The sequence below is a fragment of the Orycteropus afer genome, unplaced genomic scaffold (genome assembly GCF_000298275.1).
Source record: "Orycteropus afer afer isolate SDZICR_OR568_19922 unplaced genomic scaffold, OryAfe1.0 scaffold00442, whole genome shotgun sequence".
Lineage (NCBI taxonomy): Eukaryota > Metazoa > Chordata > Mammalia > Tubulidentata > Orycteropodidae > Orycteropus > Orycteropus afer.
The window spans coordinates 987,087-1,004,137 of NW_006922029.1; the positions used below are offsets into that span (position 1 = coordinate 987,087).

General features: G+C 50.3%; 1 protein-coding gene across 1 annotated transcript in view; it reads left to right on the top strand.

The window, feature by feature from the left end:
* The window catches only part of TRIO (trio Rho guanine nucleotide exchange factor), a 335,211-nt gene that overhangs the window by 235,889 nt on the left and 82,271 nt on the right, over window positions 1–17,051 (top strand). The window contains exon 34 of the mRNA XM_007954197.2: window positions 4,838–5,081. Coding sequence (XP_007952388.2) covers window positions 4,838–5,081 — 244 coding nt within the window. The remainder of the gene's footprint in view (window positions 1–4,837; window positions 5,082–17,051) is intronic.

Sequence of the window (17,051 nt, forward strand, 5' to 3'; positions counted from 1 at the left end):
CTGCTAACCAGAAGGCTGGTGGTTCAAACCCACCAGCCACTCCTCAGAAGGAAGATGGGGCAATCTACTTCCGTAGTGATACTGCCTCAGAAACATCGGGTCCGACTCGACGGCACATAACAACAGCTGCCCAGCCATGCAACCAGACCCAGCCAAGTTGACACACAACCTTAACTACCAGACATGTGAATGCAAAAAAGATGCTATGAAAACTTTCATAAAGGATGGTTGGAATGGAAAAATTCATTTTTAAGCTCAATAAATGGAATAGAAATGGATTCCACATAGTAATGAAACTGGGTCGGGAGGAGTAGAAATGTCATTGAAAGCAAATAAAACCTCAGCCGTTCTTTGATGTATATGATGCATAATGATAATCTGATTTGTGCTGGTGATGGGGTGGGGGTGCTGGTCCAACCAGAAAACACTCCCAGGGAAGCAGACAGCAGCTAGTATCACAAAGCACTTTTCACCCTGTTGTGCAAGATTAGCCAGCAGAAGCCCAGAACACTGAGGCTGAGAGAGCTTTCTGGTTGGTGAGAACCATTGTCAGATTACCCAATAAGCAAGGTAAGCATGGGCTTACTTGTGCTTACTTACTAATCTGCAGTGAATAGAATCAAAGATACAGTAAAACCCATGTGAACGTGTTCATTATAGATTAATATATAAGCATAAGTGAGCCCGTGCTTACCTTGCTTATTGGATAATCCGCCCTTGGTGAGAACATGTGCTCCCAGAAGGGTAGCACACACCTTGGCGCATGGAAGCTCTGTGTGGGGACGCCTCACAGACCTTGCCTGTCTATCTTCATTTATGTCCTTTCTGGCTTTAATAAACTCATAGGCCTAAGTCTGATGTAGTCTCCGTGAATTCTCTAAGTCATTCCCATGAATCGTTGCACCCATACGGGCAGTCAGAGCCAGCATGTCAGAAAGGAAGGGTGCTGTGTGGACCCCCAGCTTGCAGCTGGCATCCTGAAGAGATAGTAGGAAACCACCCTGAATCTGTGACTGGCAGGTTAGAAGGTCAGGGTGTCGTGTAGACTCCCCACACCTGCAGCTGGCATCTGCCAATTTGGCATTGTGAAGGACTGTCATCTTAACTTGGGAGCTCTGACCCGGCTCTCAGTGGCTGTGGTCAGAGAGAGAGTGCTGCTGGGGTGGTTGGTGATGAGGATGGAGGAGTTGGAAGACTGAGGACTGGAGTAATCTCATGTTTGGGGCATGCTGATCCTTACCACCTAATTTTAAAGAGACATTTTGTAGGAAGTTTGTACTATTTTCACGTTCTTGTCGAGATAGAATCTGTGAGTCGTCTGCCTCTGGGCTAGAACACGTCCATTGAGTCATTCCCTTGAAGATGTTCACAAGACAAAGAGGTCCTTAGGAGTGAAGCCAGTTGATGAGGAGGCATTATGTTTTATTAGTTTTTTAATGAGAATCTTAGTGCTGTTTAAAAACAGATTATTCAGGCACTGGGTTTTGTTAGCAAGTTATCTAAAGTCTTTGAAAAAGAATTTCAACTTAATATACGATTCTTTGTCAGAACAGGTTTGGTTTTTATTCCTTGTGCTCGGTCAAGTACACAGATGTTTCCAATAGTTTTTGATTACTCTGTAAGGGGCTAAAAAAATCCATGCCAGAAACAAAGTCTAACTTAATTCTCATCTTGGGCAGCCCCTCTCGCCCCTTCCCACCCTTCCCCCACCCACAAAACTTGGCTTTGACCCATCTGGAAAATTAATCAAACTCTCAAGAATGAAGCAGGGAAAGGGCTGGGATGTAGCATGCTCTGGGGCCCTCCTTCCCAGGGTCAGAAGTGGGGCTGCTCAGAGAAGGTCGAGGTTTGTCAGGAACTGGTCATGATTGGTGTCTGCGGACACACTGGGCCCACGCAGCCCAGCAAGGCGGTGACAGGGCCAGCAGCTGGCGGTCATGGGAAAGCCCATCGGACTCTCCCCAGTGGCTCGAGAGGGCGGGAGAGAGTCCATAGAAAAAGCAGGCCTGCAGGGCCGTGTGAGCTAGGCTGGATATTGGGCTTGCTGACAGGCCAGGCTTTCCCTGGAGCAGGAAACATTCCTCCTTTCTGTCACAGGGATTAACCGTTTCGATAACTGTGGTTTTATGAGGAAAATTCCTTCCCAGTCTGGGCCCCTACCTTTAACCTTGTAAACTTAGCATCTTTGTTCACACAGAAACGAGTAAGATTTAGCATGGTTTTTCCACAGAGAAACTTGAAAAATGTAGAGGGAGACACGAGCGTTTGTGAAAAGCTTCCTTTGTGGCCTGGAGGAGAGGAAGAGTTTTGTCTGTGGTTGTGCTTCACTGTGGAAGAGTTTTACTTTGTTTCTTTCTGTTTTCATGGTTGTCTGATGGACATGTGTTTCCTGTTCTCAATATCTAAACTTTTTCTTGAGAGGCAAACCATTAGGAGGGTAGTGAGCAGCACAGAGTATGCAGAGAGCTGGCCGAGAGCCACCACGTGGGCAGGCAGCCCCAGAGCCCGCTCAGGAACCTGAGCTGTGGGAGGAGGCGTGAGCCCCCAGCTCTGTGGGGAGGCTGTGTAGGGTGGACTCTGTCACTGGGGTGGTTCCCAGCCTGAGGTGGGCATTCCCCTCTCTCCTCCAAAAACGTGGCTCCCTCCCCTTGCCACGTTGACTTTGCCTGCACTGCCAGCAGCCCAGCAGGGCGCTCTCCATCCATGATCGTGCTGAGGAGGGGACCCGAGGCGGGGTTAGCCTGCCGTCATGGAAGAGCAGCCTCATTTCATTCCCGCTGTCGAGTGCAGTGCATTTCTTTTCTGAAGCAAGCGTGTTTACTTTCTCATCGCAGCAGATGTGCAGATATTTACTAGATAGGAGAGAGGCACTGCGCCAGGTAGGCTGGAGAAGAAGCTTGGGACTGATGTTTTTGCACAAACCACGTGCCTGCTGTCGCATGGCACTGGGAGAGCCTGCTGTCTGCCCTCCCAGACCAGGTGTGCAAAGTCCCAGGTGAGTGATGCAGACCTACTTCTGGTGACAAAGATAAGCACATATACAGCCCGCCAGGGCTTAGCTCCTTTCAGAATGTATACCATCTGTTTAAAGACCAGATGCTGAGGATGGTGGATACAGGAGACCCCTCTCAGAGGGATGTGATGGGAGCTTGGCATGGACGAATTGGGGAAACGGGACTTTGAGCAGGAAGGGGTCGTGAACGGAGGCTGACAGTGTGAATAGGCATGAACAGGACTCCACCCAGACGTGGATGGCAGCAAGCTGGGCTGGGAAGGAGGCTGCTCTGTCTCCTGTGCTGAGGACATCTGTCCAGGGTTTCTGGCCGGGAGGCCGGCACATCTCGGCCCACGTGGAGAGTGGACACTCTGACAGCAGTGCGGGACAGCTGAGAAGGGAGCCTGGAGGCAGGTCACAGAGACTACTGCCAAATCCAGGTGGACTTCGTTTTTTTAGCTTGGGTGACTTGATACTGGTGGATTACCCAAAGTAGACCACTCTGGAAGAGAAACAAGAAGGGAATGGGGTACAGTGAGTCATGTTGTAGAATGTTCTAGACTCACTGTAGTCATGTTGTAGAATGTTCTAGACTCACTGTAGTAAAGGGATGCCCGGCAGATGGTAGGAAGCATGGGTCTGAAGGCTGGGTACCCATTTGGGATCATCTGCGTAGGGTGTTGGTTGAGGATTCCACGTGAGGAAGAGCAGGAGACAGGAGGACCAGAGAGGGGAGCTGGCCAGAAGGTTCCTGTGTAGAAGACAGGTAATGAGACACCTGTCCCCAAGGAGCCTGCGGTCTGACAGCAAGCCATCGGGGGCCTGCTGTGCCATGCGTGACCAGCAGAGCTCACAGGGCTGCTGCCTCGGAGGTCTGTGGGGCCCTTCACAGGGCCTGCGAGTTCCAGAGGTCAGAGTGAGAAAAGAAGGGAAGCAGTTTTAGGTTGAAGGAATAGCACCAGCAGACCCGGGGAGGCCAGGAAAGACGCAGCTATGGGAAATAACACCCCCATCCCGGAGCATGTGGGTGTGGCGTGTAGAAGCGGGAAGTAGAAGCAGAGCCCAGAGAGAGGCCCGGAGATCAGATGCTGGCAGACAGGAGCGTCCCATGGGAACGCCCTGGAGGAATGAGGGGCTTGGGAGGAGTTCAGAGAGAAAAATGGTGTCTTGGGATCTTGAGTCCCCGCCCTTTTCCGCCACCCTGCTCTGGTGGCTGCTGCTTTCCTAATCCAAACAGTATATGCTGCAGTGACCGCTGTGAAAGCCGGAACCTGTGCAAGGCAGAAACGTGTCAGAGAAGGAAAACTGAGTATTTCCCACTAATAGAGAACGACAGAAAAATGTTGACTGTGCCTGTCAAGGAGGACCACTGGTGAGACCCAAACAAAGCAAGGCAGTGCTGTGGCGCTCCAGCTGTACAGGTTTCCCCGTCACGTCACTGAGCTCTCAGAAAGCAGACCGCACCTGAAATACTGGGGGGAAAAAGAAAATCTTATTTCATCACTGTATCAAACAATAATCCCTACAATATCCTTTAAGCAATGTTGTTACTAATTTCCCGCAGTTAAAATATTTAGCATTTTTTAGGAGAAAGAGACCATGTCTCAGGTACAAAATGATCTAGAAGCCACAAGCAGACTAGCTTCTGAAGCACTTTGAAATCATAATCACTCTGTAGAACGTAAAATGGTAGAGCTGCATGGTGCCAGGGGGCAGCTCGGGCGCAGGGGCACCCCCACACACCCTCGGGTCCTGAGTGGTGCTGCTGACCCACCTGCGCAGAAACGTCACCTGCCTGAGGTGCGTGAGCTGCACTTACTGGCGTGTGCTCTTCCCCTCCAGCTCTCGGGTGGCTGTGAGCTGACAGTGGTCATCCACGACTTCACGGCCTGCAACAGCAACGAGCTGACCATCCGCCGTGGCCAGACGGTGGAGGTGCTGGAGCGGCCCCACGACAAGCCCGACTGGTGCCTGGTACGGACCACCGACCGGTCCCCTGCGGCGGAAGGCCTGGTGCCCTGCGGCTCACTGTGCATCGCCCACTCGAGGAGCAGCATGGAGATGGAGGGCATCTTCAACCACAAAGGTAGGAGCTGACAGGGCGGAGGAGGCGGGTGTCAGCATCCGCACCCCCGCCTCTGCCGCCTGGTGTTATGTGGGATGATGGAGCCTCCTCGTCAGCCACACGTTCTGCGCTGTCACTGTGTCTCTCTGTAGTTTGAATCCATGGGGAGCTGAAGTGGTGAGGGCTTCACCGGTGACTCAGGAATGATGACAGTTGCCCCATTGCCCAAGACGGTGTGATGAGATACGGGTGGCCTGAGATTAGGGACGGGGAAGGGGCGGGAGCCACTCGTAGACAGAGAAGGGAGAGAAGCTCCTGTTTCCCAGGGGTGATGCTGAGCACAGTGAGGGGAGGGGGGTGGACCACATTCAGCATCTTCCTGATCAGATTGTCACATTGGTTCTTTGTTCTGTGGTAAGTCCTAAAAATGCCACAGCAGGCCCTGAGACTTTGCCCCTCCATTCTTTACAGCTGTGCAAACTGAACCATCCCAACAGTACAGCCTCCTGCATGGAGAGGGGTCTTAGGTGGACTCAGGCAGGCTGACTGTCAGGCTCTGGGGCTGTGACCTTAGGGGAAGGCTTGAAAGCAGAAGTGACGGCCTCTGAGCGGAACAGTGTCTAGTGACAGGCAGCTCTTTGAATAGAGGTCACTGTAGCAGGACGGCTTTTACACATTTGTCTGGGTGGATCAGTGCCGGGCTCCTGTGGGTGGCGTGAGAGTGTGTGTATCCTGTGTGTCCAGCACGGCAGCCCACAGACAGATGGGGCTCCTGGGGCTCTGGAATGGTGCTAGTCTGCGCCTGGGCCCACTGCAGGTGGTGTAAACCACAGTCCCCTGCTGCTGAGCCAATTCCAGCTCATTGTGATCCTCTAGGACAGGTTACAACTGCCCCAGGGTGGTCTGAGGCTATAAAAGTGGACGGAAACAGACACCTTATTTTTCTCCTGTGGGTTGCTTGGTGGGTTTGAACTGCCGACCTGTCAGTTCAGTTGAGCACTTAACCACTTACCACCAGGGCTCCTGCAGGTGTAATACAGACTGGATTTCAAGACTTAGCACAAAAAGAGAATTTATACACATTGCATTTTGAAGTGATCATCTTTTTAATACCGAAACCCAAAACCCCATTGCCATCAGTTCCAATTCATATTCCATACTTTTCTGGAAAACACAGACCAGTGTCCTGAACCATCTCAAAGTCTTAAATCAGATGTGTGCTAAGATGGAAGATTGCACTAGCACTGGCCAACAGAAAGGTAACGCGAGCAGCATGCGTCGTTTAAAATTTTCTGGTAGCCACGTTTTAAAAAGTTGATGGAATTCATTCATTAGTATTACGTATTTTTGATAGAGTAGGTTCACTGCTTGGTTTACCTTTCTGTTGTACAGCACTGGTGCGATTTGTCTTAGTGAAAATCTGATTTGAGACTTTGAGATGTTTCAGGAAACGGTCCTGTGTTTTCCAGAAAACTACAGAACAGGTAGTGTTCATGTGCTTCGAGCCATCCGACGCCACGCTCCTCCTCTTCCTGCTGCAGTGGCTAAGGGTCAAGTCTTCCAGATTCGGGGGTGTGTGCAGCCCATTTCCATTCCTGAGAGAATGACGCTGTCCTCTGCCCTGTTCAGTTTCCTTTCTGCTGGCCGAGGGCCATTCCCAGTGTATCCTCTGTTCATCGTCTGTGCCCATTGTGACAAGGTCAAGACAGTCCCTGGCTTCCAAGGGTTAGTCATTCCGGGGAGCTAAATGAAGCTGTACAGGAAGCAGCCACTGATGAGCTCACTTCATTAATTGTAGGCCCGCCGAGTCCCGGATCCCTTAGGACCGAGATGTGAACTCGCTGTCACCTCGGCAAGAAACAGGAAGCATTAGGCTCTTATCTTCACAGGGAGGCAAAGAGAAAGGCAGAGAACGTTCCCATTTTGGCCACAAGCCGAGGTGTCTGCTTTCGTTTCTGGCGAAGCTGCCCATATATTCAGAGCAGCGTTGGCCGTCCCTGGTGTGGCACTCAAGTTCAGAATAGCGCTCTGTGGTGTGCTGCCTTTGAGCTGTTGTCGGGTAGGAGGCTGCATAATAAGTTTAAGGCCCTGCGTTTGAGTTGAATATCAGTACGACTTTCTTCTCAAGTTAATCCATTATATAGGGGAGCCCTGGTGACTGTAAATATGCTACAAATCACACTTGTTCTGAAAGATTTCTTCTTACAGATGCCTTTCCTGTGGTGTGTTCCTTCCTTCCTGGCGTTCACAATTATAGGCTAGCCGAGAGGGAGAAGGCTGTGTACCGCGCTAATCATACCCTACCTTGTGCTGAAAGCTTCTTCCGGAGGCTGGTTCTTTGCTTGTTTTAAGTGAAGTCCCACTTTGTTCCCAACCTTTTCTCTCTGGCGTTCTATGACATTCTAGTCTCTGAAAAGCCATTCCTTGCCCCTCGCAAACCCTCTAACACTGTCTTTACCAAGAAGGCATTTTTTCAGTGAGAGAGACTTGTTGGGACCAACAGCCAGTCAGTGGGCAGGGGCTTAGAACCTTACTGGCTTTTCTCTGCTTTCCCTCATTTTTTTTCTCTGTAATACGAGGAAAAATCCTTAAGAGTGTCTCTCCCTGGCAGTGTGAAGATGTGGGCAGGGGCCGGACAGTAGACTGGCAGGGAAGATCCACTTGTGCCCATTTGATGAAAAACCTTATCTGTGCACAAGCCCAGGTCAGGCAGCACTGACCAGGGTGTCTGTCTGGGAGGCCAAAGGCCAATACCAACTCACGTGAACAATGAGGAATGAAGGTCTAGGGTTGGAGCCCGAACAGAGCAGAGATTCCAGCAACCAGAGCCCCTTGGCCACCTTGGGAAGCGAGAGATGTGCTCTGCTCAGCCCCACCCCTACCCGTCCCTTTCGGGAGCCTCTCCTTGCCTGTCGTGTGAAAAGCCACACGTGCAGTTAGGATTGTCGACACCTCACTCATATAACAACATCTCACTCTGCACACTTCGTCATTCTGAGAACCACGCCAGGCTCGAAGGACGCAGTAATGAGCAAGATGAACACAGCCCCTCTTCTCCCCAAACTTGCTATCTGTCGGTCTTACAGCTTGGGTAGCTCTCCTTGGCCATTTCAGATCAGTGAGTTGTCCTTTCTTTCACACACAGTGAAACTCTTGAATGTTGAGGAGCTGTCATGATATGTTGGTTTCCAGTCGTTCAGTAGAGAGGGTGTCCTGGCTGCCTGAGTCTTAGCGTCTGCCTCCCAGGTGCAGGAAGGGGCACTCTCATTCCGCCCCTGGAGTCCACTCCAACGCGTGGTGACTGTGTGTGTGTGTCAGAGTAAGTGGAGCTCCGTAGGTTTGCAGTGGCCAATTTTTCAGAGGTAGATTGCCAGACCTTTCCACCAAGGTGCCTCTGATGCACTCAAACCTCCAGCCATTCATTTGTGCCCCGCAGGTGCCGCCATGGTGGCAACATGCCTCAGTAATGTTTCTCACAGTGGCCCTGGTCCAAATAGCTCAATAGTGGTGGGTCATGTGCTGTCCAGTAGATGCTGGCCCTGAAATGATCCGATGCTGACTGATGCCCTGTGAGTTCTGTGGCATCTTCCTGAGTTGGTGGGGTCCACAACACCTTAGCACACAGCTGGGGACTGGTACAAACGGAAATTCTCAAAAAGCGTTGAAAGAAAACATCTTCCTTGAGAGTGTCCATTGACTTCAGCTGTGAAAACCATGTTTATTGAAGTCAAATGTCTGGTTATTGGGTTGTGAATTATAAGGTGTTTTAAGAATTACGACGTGACTATGAGTATAAATAGTCCAGTCGGCCAAGAAGGCCCCACTACTCCTTCTGAGCAGTGCCGTGTTCATTTGTGGTTTTGAAGGACAATCAGAATCGAAGAGTCCATTGGACATGAGAATACTGGGAGTCACGTGGATTGGTTTCTTCGTTTGTGCTGTGTGCCCTTCCAGAGCCTTAGGAGGGGCCTTCCAGAGTCTTAGGGACGGCCCTTCCAGAGCCGTAGGGAGGGGACGGAGACTCAACCTAATGGAACTGAGCCTGGGCAAGAAATTTGATCATACCATTTATTTTCCAAGGAGGATGTGTTGTTGTGTTTTCGTGTGTGTGTGTGTGTGTGTGTCTGTAACTAGAGTCAGTGTGAGCATTATTCGTTGGGAGCCACTTTCTGTTTTGTGGGAGAGCTTGTTGAGGAGGACTGCTCGTCACGCATTCTCTGTGGAGAGGCAGCTTGGTGTTTGGCGTTTCTTCACGGCCTTAGTCTGGCAGCCATTCCTCCCTCACATCTAGGTTGCAAATTAAACAGTGAGCGGTGTTAAAATGGAATAAGGATTCAGCAGACCCACACTCCCACACTCCCCTGGTTCGTTTGTGTTTGTAGTTTACTGTCTACAGTTACATCAGGATCGCTGAGGTCGGGCCTAGCCTCCAGCTGTCATACTGTGCCCGGCTGAGTCTCCTGGGCTGCAGCATTGAGAACCACAAGCTGGCCCTCCCTGGCTTGGAGCCCTTCACCCACCGCTGGACTAGGTATCCGTGAGCACCTCTCATCTCCCAGGAAATCCCATTGGTTTTTCCTTCCTGCTGTCTCACCTGGTAAACCTGGTCACTTTTATCTATTTGCTTACCTAATGCTGGTTGCTGAGAGTGAACAGAAATGTCAGATACGTTCATACTTCCAACAAAACCCATTCAAAGCCTTCCCTTCTCCTCATGCTGAGTCATTAGGTTTTCTCTTTGTCTGTCATAAGCAAGAGCCACCGTGCATGATGGCAGGTGGGAGGGCACTTCAGTGGTCAGGTGGTAGCCCACAGTGGGGGCGCTTGGGGAGCAGCAGTGCCTGAGCTGAAGAAGACCACAGCTGTTACCTGTCTTGGAGCAGGTCCCCAGCTCGTGGTGACCCCAGCACGGTGGAACGAGCACTGCTGCTGCCACACCAGCCCCGTGATTGGTTGCAGGTGAGCTTACTGCGGTCTGCTGGGTGTCCAGGGCCTTATTTCTCAGAAGTAGGTCACCAGGCCTTTTCTCCCTCACCCTCTTGGCCTCCTCTTTTTTTTTTTTTTTTTAATTAGGATTTGGGTGAAGATTTACAGAGTAAATTCACTTTTCATACAGCAGTTCACATATACTTTGTCTCATGTCATTGACCAAAATTTACAATGTAGCAGCTCCCCTCCCACTTCCTCCCCATAGTTACCTCCTCCCAGTGTCCATCCCTTCATACTCTTCTGCACCCTGAGAGGCCCATTGTCTGCCAACCCTGTATATGATCTTGGATACACTCTCCATTTAGACATACATAATTGTTTAGCTTGTTCACCCATCTATCCGTCCCTATACCCATGTTTGCTTTCATTGACAACTCAGTATTGTATTTGCAAAGGGGTTCATATTTGTTGTTTGTACTGCCCATGTAACTCTCTCTGTCTTTCTCATCCTCAATGCTGCCATATTGGTCACTCACATTTGGTACATTGTCTTAGCCTCCTCTTGAGATCCTCTTGGATCTCCACTGAGACCTGTTCAGTCATCAGAGGGACATGTGTGGTTGCTGCTTCTGGACATAGCCTGCTCTTCATGTCAGGAGGACCTGAGCTCTGGCTCCACCCCAGTGGCTGGTGACTTTGCAGCCCCTGGGCCTGAGATAGGGTAGAGGCACGTGACTGCTAAGATCCTCACCAGCTCTGATGTCCAAGGGTTGTATTGGACATCCAAGGAGAGGCCTTTCTGAACAGGGGCCATTTCAACACGTTCCCCTTCTCCTGTGCTAACTGAGAAGCTAGTGTTTTGAGATATTAAAGAGAACCTCCACTTAGAACCTTGCCTTCTCTAAAGGTTGTTTATAATTATGAAGTTTTCTTTCCTTTTCTCCTTTCTCATCTCTTTTGGATAATGTATAGTTCAGTCCTCTGGTTTATTCTGAGGGTATTAAAAGTATGATTTATTTGCAGTGAATTCTTTATGAGAAAATGAGGGAACAAAATCCTGAGAAATAAATAAACCTCTTGTCAGCCGGTAACTTGAGCCTCCAAACCCAGGGGCTGGCTCTGCCTTCACACACTGCATTTTACTGAAAACAAGATACGAAAAGTGATCCTCTGTGTTTGTCAGTCCAGCACAGAAGGGTCCACACAGATGGGTGGGCACCATCAAGCTGCAGTCTCTGTCTTGAGCAACCTGGCTATCATCATTGGAGAAAGTGCAGGGGTCAGTCATCATAGATGCAGCACTAAAACCAAGAATCAGCCCTCTGTCGGCACAGCATCCCAGTGCATGGTGACCCTATGTGTGCGTCGGGGAGAGCCATGGGCAGACATCTGTTGGCGACAGCATCCTGGCACATGGTGGCCCTGTGTGCGCATCAGGTAGAGCCGTGGGCTTTTCAGGGTCGTAGCTGTTGGGACGCTGGTCACTGGGTCTTTCTTCTAAGCTCCTGCTGGGCGGGTTCAAGCCAGCAACCTTTCAGTTAGTACACCTCTCCCTCACTTACCAACTCTCTCCTTCTCTGCCGTTTCACCCTCACAACTGTACTAGAAAAGCTGCCGTCTGATTGTTGCCACATTAACGATGTGTGTCCAGAGTAACAAGTGCAGAGGTGAGAGGTGAGAGTGACGCTGGCTTTGATGGTTAAGGTGATGTGTCAACTTGGCTAGGCCATGATTCTTAATGGTTTGGCAGTTACGTAATGGTGCGTTTGGCAGTTTGTAATGATGTGGTCAACTGCCATTTTGTGATCTGATATGGTCAGCCTGCATTTTGGGATCTGATGTGGTCAGCCACCATTTTGTGATCTGATGTGGTCAGCCGCCATTTTCACATAATGCCGGTTTTCGCATAATGATGTGTTCTTTGACCTGACTATGTTGAGCAGTACGGAGTGGGTATAGTCAAACATTTAACCATTGGTGCCACCCAGGGACTCCAAAGTGCAGTGATGCGTGACTGCCATTAATAAAGGCAGCATTTTCTCTAATCCAAATTAAAATTAGAGAAGAGAGGTTTTCTTTAGAAACTACGTGAAATGTAGGTTTTCTCAGGTTCAACCCTGGCCCACCACCTTGCCTCTCTCCAAGCTCTCTCACAAGGATTTCTTGCCCATCCTCCTTTATCAATTGAAATATTTGACTTCTCCACTTGGCTGTCTTACCAAATCTAAAATACCCAAATTCTTTCTGCATGGTCTTTCTGGAAGTGGAAATGATCCCCTTGCTCACCCTGAAGTGCGTTGGAACACTTGAGGCTCTCATCACTGCCTACTTTTTGTGTTGGTGTTACCTTGGTACTCTATTCTGAATGTTGTCTCCATGTCCACCATCACCTTTGCCTACCTGAGCCCCAGCCTCCCTTTCCACCCACTCTCATGGCAGCTGAAACACAAATGCCACTATGCTTCCATTTGCTCAATAACTTTCCCTTGGTTATAGAATAAATTCCAACCTTCCTAACATGTCCTACGAGGCCTTGTGAACATGCGCGCACACACACACACATGCGTGCACATGCACTGTCCCCTGATGTCTGCCCCCGGCCTCCTTTAGACTCTCAGAGCAAGCCAAGCCCCTTCCCCTTCAGAGCTCTGCATCCTGGGCTCCCGACCACACCCTGAATTGGCATTTCCTGTGTGCCCAGGTGTTCCACAGCTTCAGTTTATCACTGTGTTTGTCTTCTGTCCCCATAGCAGGAAAGCTCCAAAAGGACAGAGACCTGCTTCATTTGCTCTTTAGTGTGTCCCCAGCACCTAACACCATGCTCTGGGTACAGTGGGGCCTTGGCCAATATCTGCGATATGTGGGACACCCTGTGGGGTGTGCAGCATGGGGCGCAGGAGGATTCTTCCTACTGCCTCACCCCTACCCTGACTGCCTGCCCCGTCTCAAAAAGCAAATCCAAAACAAGATCACAACCAAAGGAAAACAGTTCATATATGCGGGGAATCTGGGAAAGTGAACAGAGAGGGGCATACATTTGGCCCAATTAACAAGTCGCTCAGCACGATGGCACACAGCTGAGTAACCTGAAAGAGATGTACCAGCCGGCTGAACTCCAGCGACAGGAAAGGACAGGGAGCGGGTAGGAACCACTTCAAGTACTCGAGGCCAAGTTCAAGGAAATGATGGTACTGGTATAGAGCCGAGCTTCCAGTGACGTAGAGGAACATAGATAACACCGTGTTTAAAGAACAGGCGGGAGAGAGAGGGTCTCCCCTACAGCCAGCACCGAGGAAGGCCAGTGGGGCGAGAGCCTCCGCGTGCAGCCTGCACCGAGGGACAGCAGAGGAGAGAGCCTTCCTGTACAGCCAGCACCGAGGGACAAGGGACAGCGGGGGAGAGAGCCTCCTCATACAGTTAGCACCCAGGGAGGGTGGGGAGCTGAGACCATGCACCCTTGAATAGTGGGTCAGAGGGGAAGTCCAACCTGGAGATAGTCCATCATCTCAGCTGGGATGTTAACGGGCAAATGAAGCCCAGTCATTTGGAACTGAGTTTATCAAGTTAGGTTTTGTTTTGTCCTAATGTTAGAGATGTGTCATAGTGCCTAAGGCATTTGACTGCTAACCAGAAGGCTGGTGGTTCAAACCCACCAGCCATTCCTCGGAAGGTTGGGCAATCTACTTCCATAGTGATATCACCTCTTAAACCCAAGGAGGGGTTGCTATGAGTCGAAATCGACTCGATGACAGTGAGTGAGTTAGTTAGTTAATGTTAGAGGTGGCACACTTTTATGTCAGTTCATTCACCAGGACCATTGCTCAAAGGTCAGAGAAGTGGACATACCATTGAGACTGGGGTCACTTTTCACACTCACTTGTGAGTTCTTGAAATACATAAAGGAATGGATGACATGCCAGACCCCATGCCTGGAGTTAGGACTGGGCGTCTGGTTGCCGTTGGTGCCCACGGTCCCCACGGTGTTAGTGTGAAGTCAGAGCACGCTTCCATCTTTGCTCACGTCACGGTGTCTGAGCCCCCTGTAGCTCCTCCACAGACCTGTCCTCTCCTCACCCCTCTCTTTAGCCTCCCCATCTAGCTGGGCCCTGTGATGTCTTGGCTATGCCAGCCCTGACGCCCTCCCAGTCTGGCCTTAGGAGAAGGCCGGGTCTCTCTCTTCCATTCCCATGTCCCTTTGCCCCTATGTCCTTCAGGTGAGGCCAGGTGTATCCCCCTCAAAAATCCAAAGCCCAGGCCTCATCCCCTGTACCCCCAGCCTGCAGCCACTGTCAGGGGTCAGCTCCCCCCAGCCATAGGGAGTATGCCATGCCTGTGTCCCTCCTCAGAATACAAAGCCAAAGACTGCCCCTGCCCTATCCAACCACTCTCCCTTGAGCCTGACCTCTACTCACTGGGCGTGGCCTTGTTTTCAGTGCTTCTTGGGAGGGTCCTTGCAGACAGGAGTGTCCCACATCAGAATCCTCAGAGCCTTAGGTGACATGGGTTCAGTCCAGGCTGAGCCAGGGCAGGCTGGGCGCATGTCTGTTGACGGTGGCTGCTCTGGCAGGAGGTGGTTTGTGCTGGATACCTTCCTTCTCAAATTGCCATGTCCTGGAAGCAGTGGCTCCAATAAAGACATGAACACATGGTCACCAGTACCAGAGCACACTGCTCTGAGACAGGGAGCTCCTTCCCACATCCCAGCCAGGAAAGCACCTGTTCTGCAGACTGCGGGGCTGTTCAGCCTCCTGGAGAAATCTGTGTGACCAGAGAGCTTCCCAAGGAGCTCTGGTGGTGTAGGCCTAAGGCATTTGACTGCTGGCCAGAAGGTGACGGTTCAAACACACCAACCGCTCCATGGAAGGGAAACTGGGCAATCTCCTCCTGTGAAGATTTACCTCCTTGGAAACCGAGAGGGGGCTGGTATGAGTCGGAACCGACTTGAGGGCAGTGAGTTTGGGGTTTTGGTTTACAGAGCTTCTTAGCACGAGGCCTCCTGTTCTCCCTGAATGTGTTGGGGACGACTTCATTCCAGTTTGCTCAGCCCAAATGTGGTCTTTCCCAGATCACAAAACTATCTGCCCCACAGGTGACTCTAAGCTTCTGTGTGTCATGACACTCAAGCTGCTAAGTCTCTTTAGTGACCAAGGACGTTTTCATACAACGTAGAATGTTAGAGAGGCTTAGTGCCATTAAAAATTTAACCAAGTATATTGTGATACCAGTGTATTTAAACATTTACTAACACCAGGTGGCCACTGTGAGTGGAAATCACGTGCCACTTCTATCTGCCCACATTTCCTAAAGGAAATACAATGGAGGGTTGGTAGCCGTTTTTCCAAATTAGCTTGGGAAAGAACAGCTTTTATTTCATTTGAAAAGCTGCTGATGTAAATCCCTGCGGGAAGGAAAACAGAGGGACGCTGGGCTCCACCAGAAATTAAAGACAAAGACGAGGGCCCTCTGAGCACGGTGCACCCGGGGCTCTGCAGTCAGACCCAGCCCTGTGATCACGGGGCGTTTTCTGGGTAGTTGTAATTATGGGCCACATACGTGGGCCATTATGCTGGGGAATGCTTCTGGGTTGAGGTGGTCTTATGTTCCAATTTTACATTAAAGTGTTTATTGAAACAGGAAAAACCCACGACCAGGTATTTACAGTATCCATAGGAGAGGATCACAAAATTACAGAGAGCAGAATCATAAACAATGAATGGGAAGACTGTCTTCCCACACGTGCCTTGCGCAACCATGATGCACTATCAGGGAAGGAAATGTCAGCACAGAAATCCAGGCAAGGAGGGCGGAGGCCTTGCTCAGGGGACTCCAGGGTGGCCGTGGTGGGGGAAGGTACAGGGCCCACATGTCTGTGACCCGCCTCTTGGTCCATCTCTGTTGTGGTCTGTACTTTTTTAAGGAGCTCTGGTGGCGCAGTGGATAAGACATTTGGCTACTAACCAGAAGGTCAGCAGTTCAAACCCACCAGCTTCTCGGTGAAAGGAAGACGGAACCATCTACTTCTGCAAAGATTTACAGCCTCAGAAACCCAACGGGGGTTGCTAAGAGTCAGAATCGACTCAATGGCAGTGAGTGTTTTTGGTTTTGTACTTAACTGCCCCCTTTCTGACATCCCTGAGGATATCAGACTTTGCAGTGTATTAGACAAACTGGGATTTCCCTTCTAATTTGATTTACTCAGCCTTTTAGGAGCTGTGAAAAGTTCCACAGAGCTGGGGTGTTTGGTAAGAGATGGTTTAAAAGTATAAAAGTGTGGTGAGCTGTCTTTTCATTGTGTTTTGAAAAGAAAGTGAATACCTGCTGAAATGGAAGGATGCAGGTATCTACTAGCCTAGAATGAGTGTGTGTTCACTTCCCGGTGCCATCCAGCACGTCACTTCTTTCAGGGCCTCTGATGACATAGCAGGTAAGCATGCATCCAAACGAGGACACCAGGTGATCAGATGCGTGTTTTGTCTCTTCCTTTCCTGCTTCTGCTTCTGTCAGAGAAACGTGAGATGAGATTCTACAATTATTTCATGTTCTTAGAGTTAATTTTCCCATAAAGAAGTAAAATTTTTGTAGATTTGACTATAGATTCTGGTAAACCAAACCATACTCACTGCCATCGAGTAGATTCTGACTCATAGTGACTATAGGACAGAGTAGAATTGCCCCATTAGGTTTCCAAGGCTATAAAATCTTCGGTGAAGCTTACTGCCATATCTTTCTCTGAGGAGGCAGCTGGTGGGTTCAAACCGCTGACCTTTTGGTTGTCAGCTAAGTGCTTCAACCACTGTGCCACCAGGGCTCCCTTCGATTCTGGTGGGTGAGCTGAACATGGAAGGAGAAGGAGAGGCATGATTCTGGCTAATTCTGAGGCGGTGTGCCTTGAGAGTCTATGAGTCACGTACCATTAGGAAAAGGGAATCCCTGGCTGCTGCCAACGGTTACGCTCTCAGTGACGAGCTGAGCTCACCAGAGGCACCTCACGAGACAGGCCTGGTGATCTGCTTCCGAAAGTGGAGCAGTTTTGTTCTGCACACGAGTGGTGGCCATCAGCCG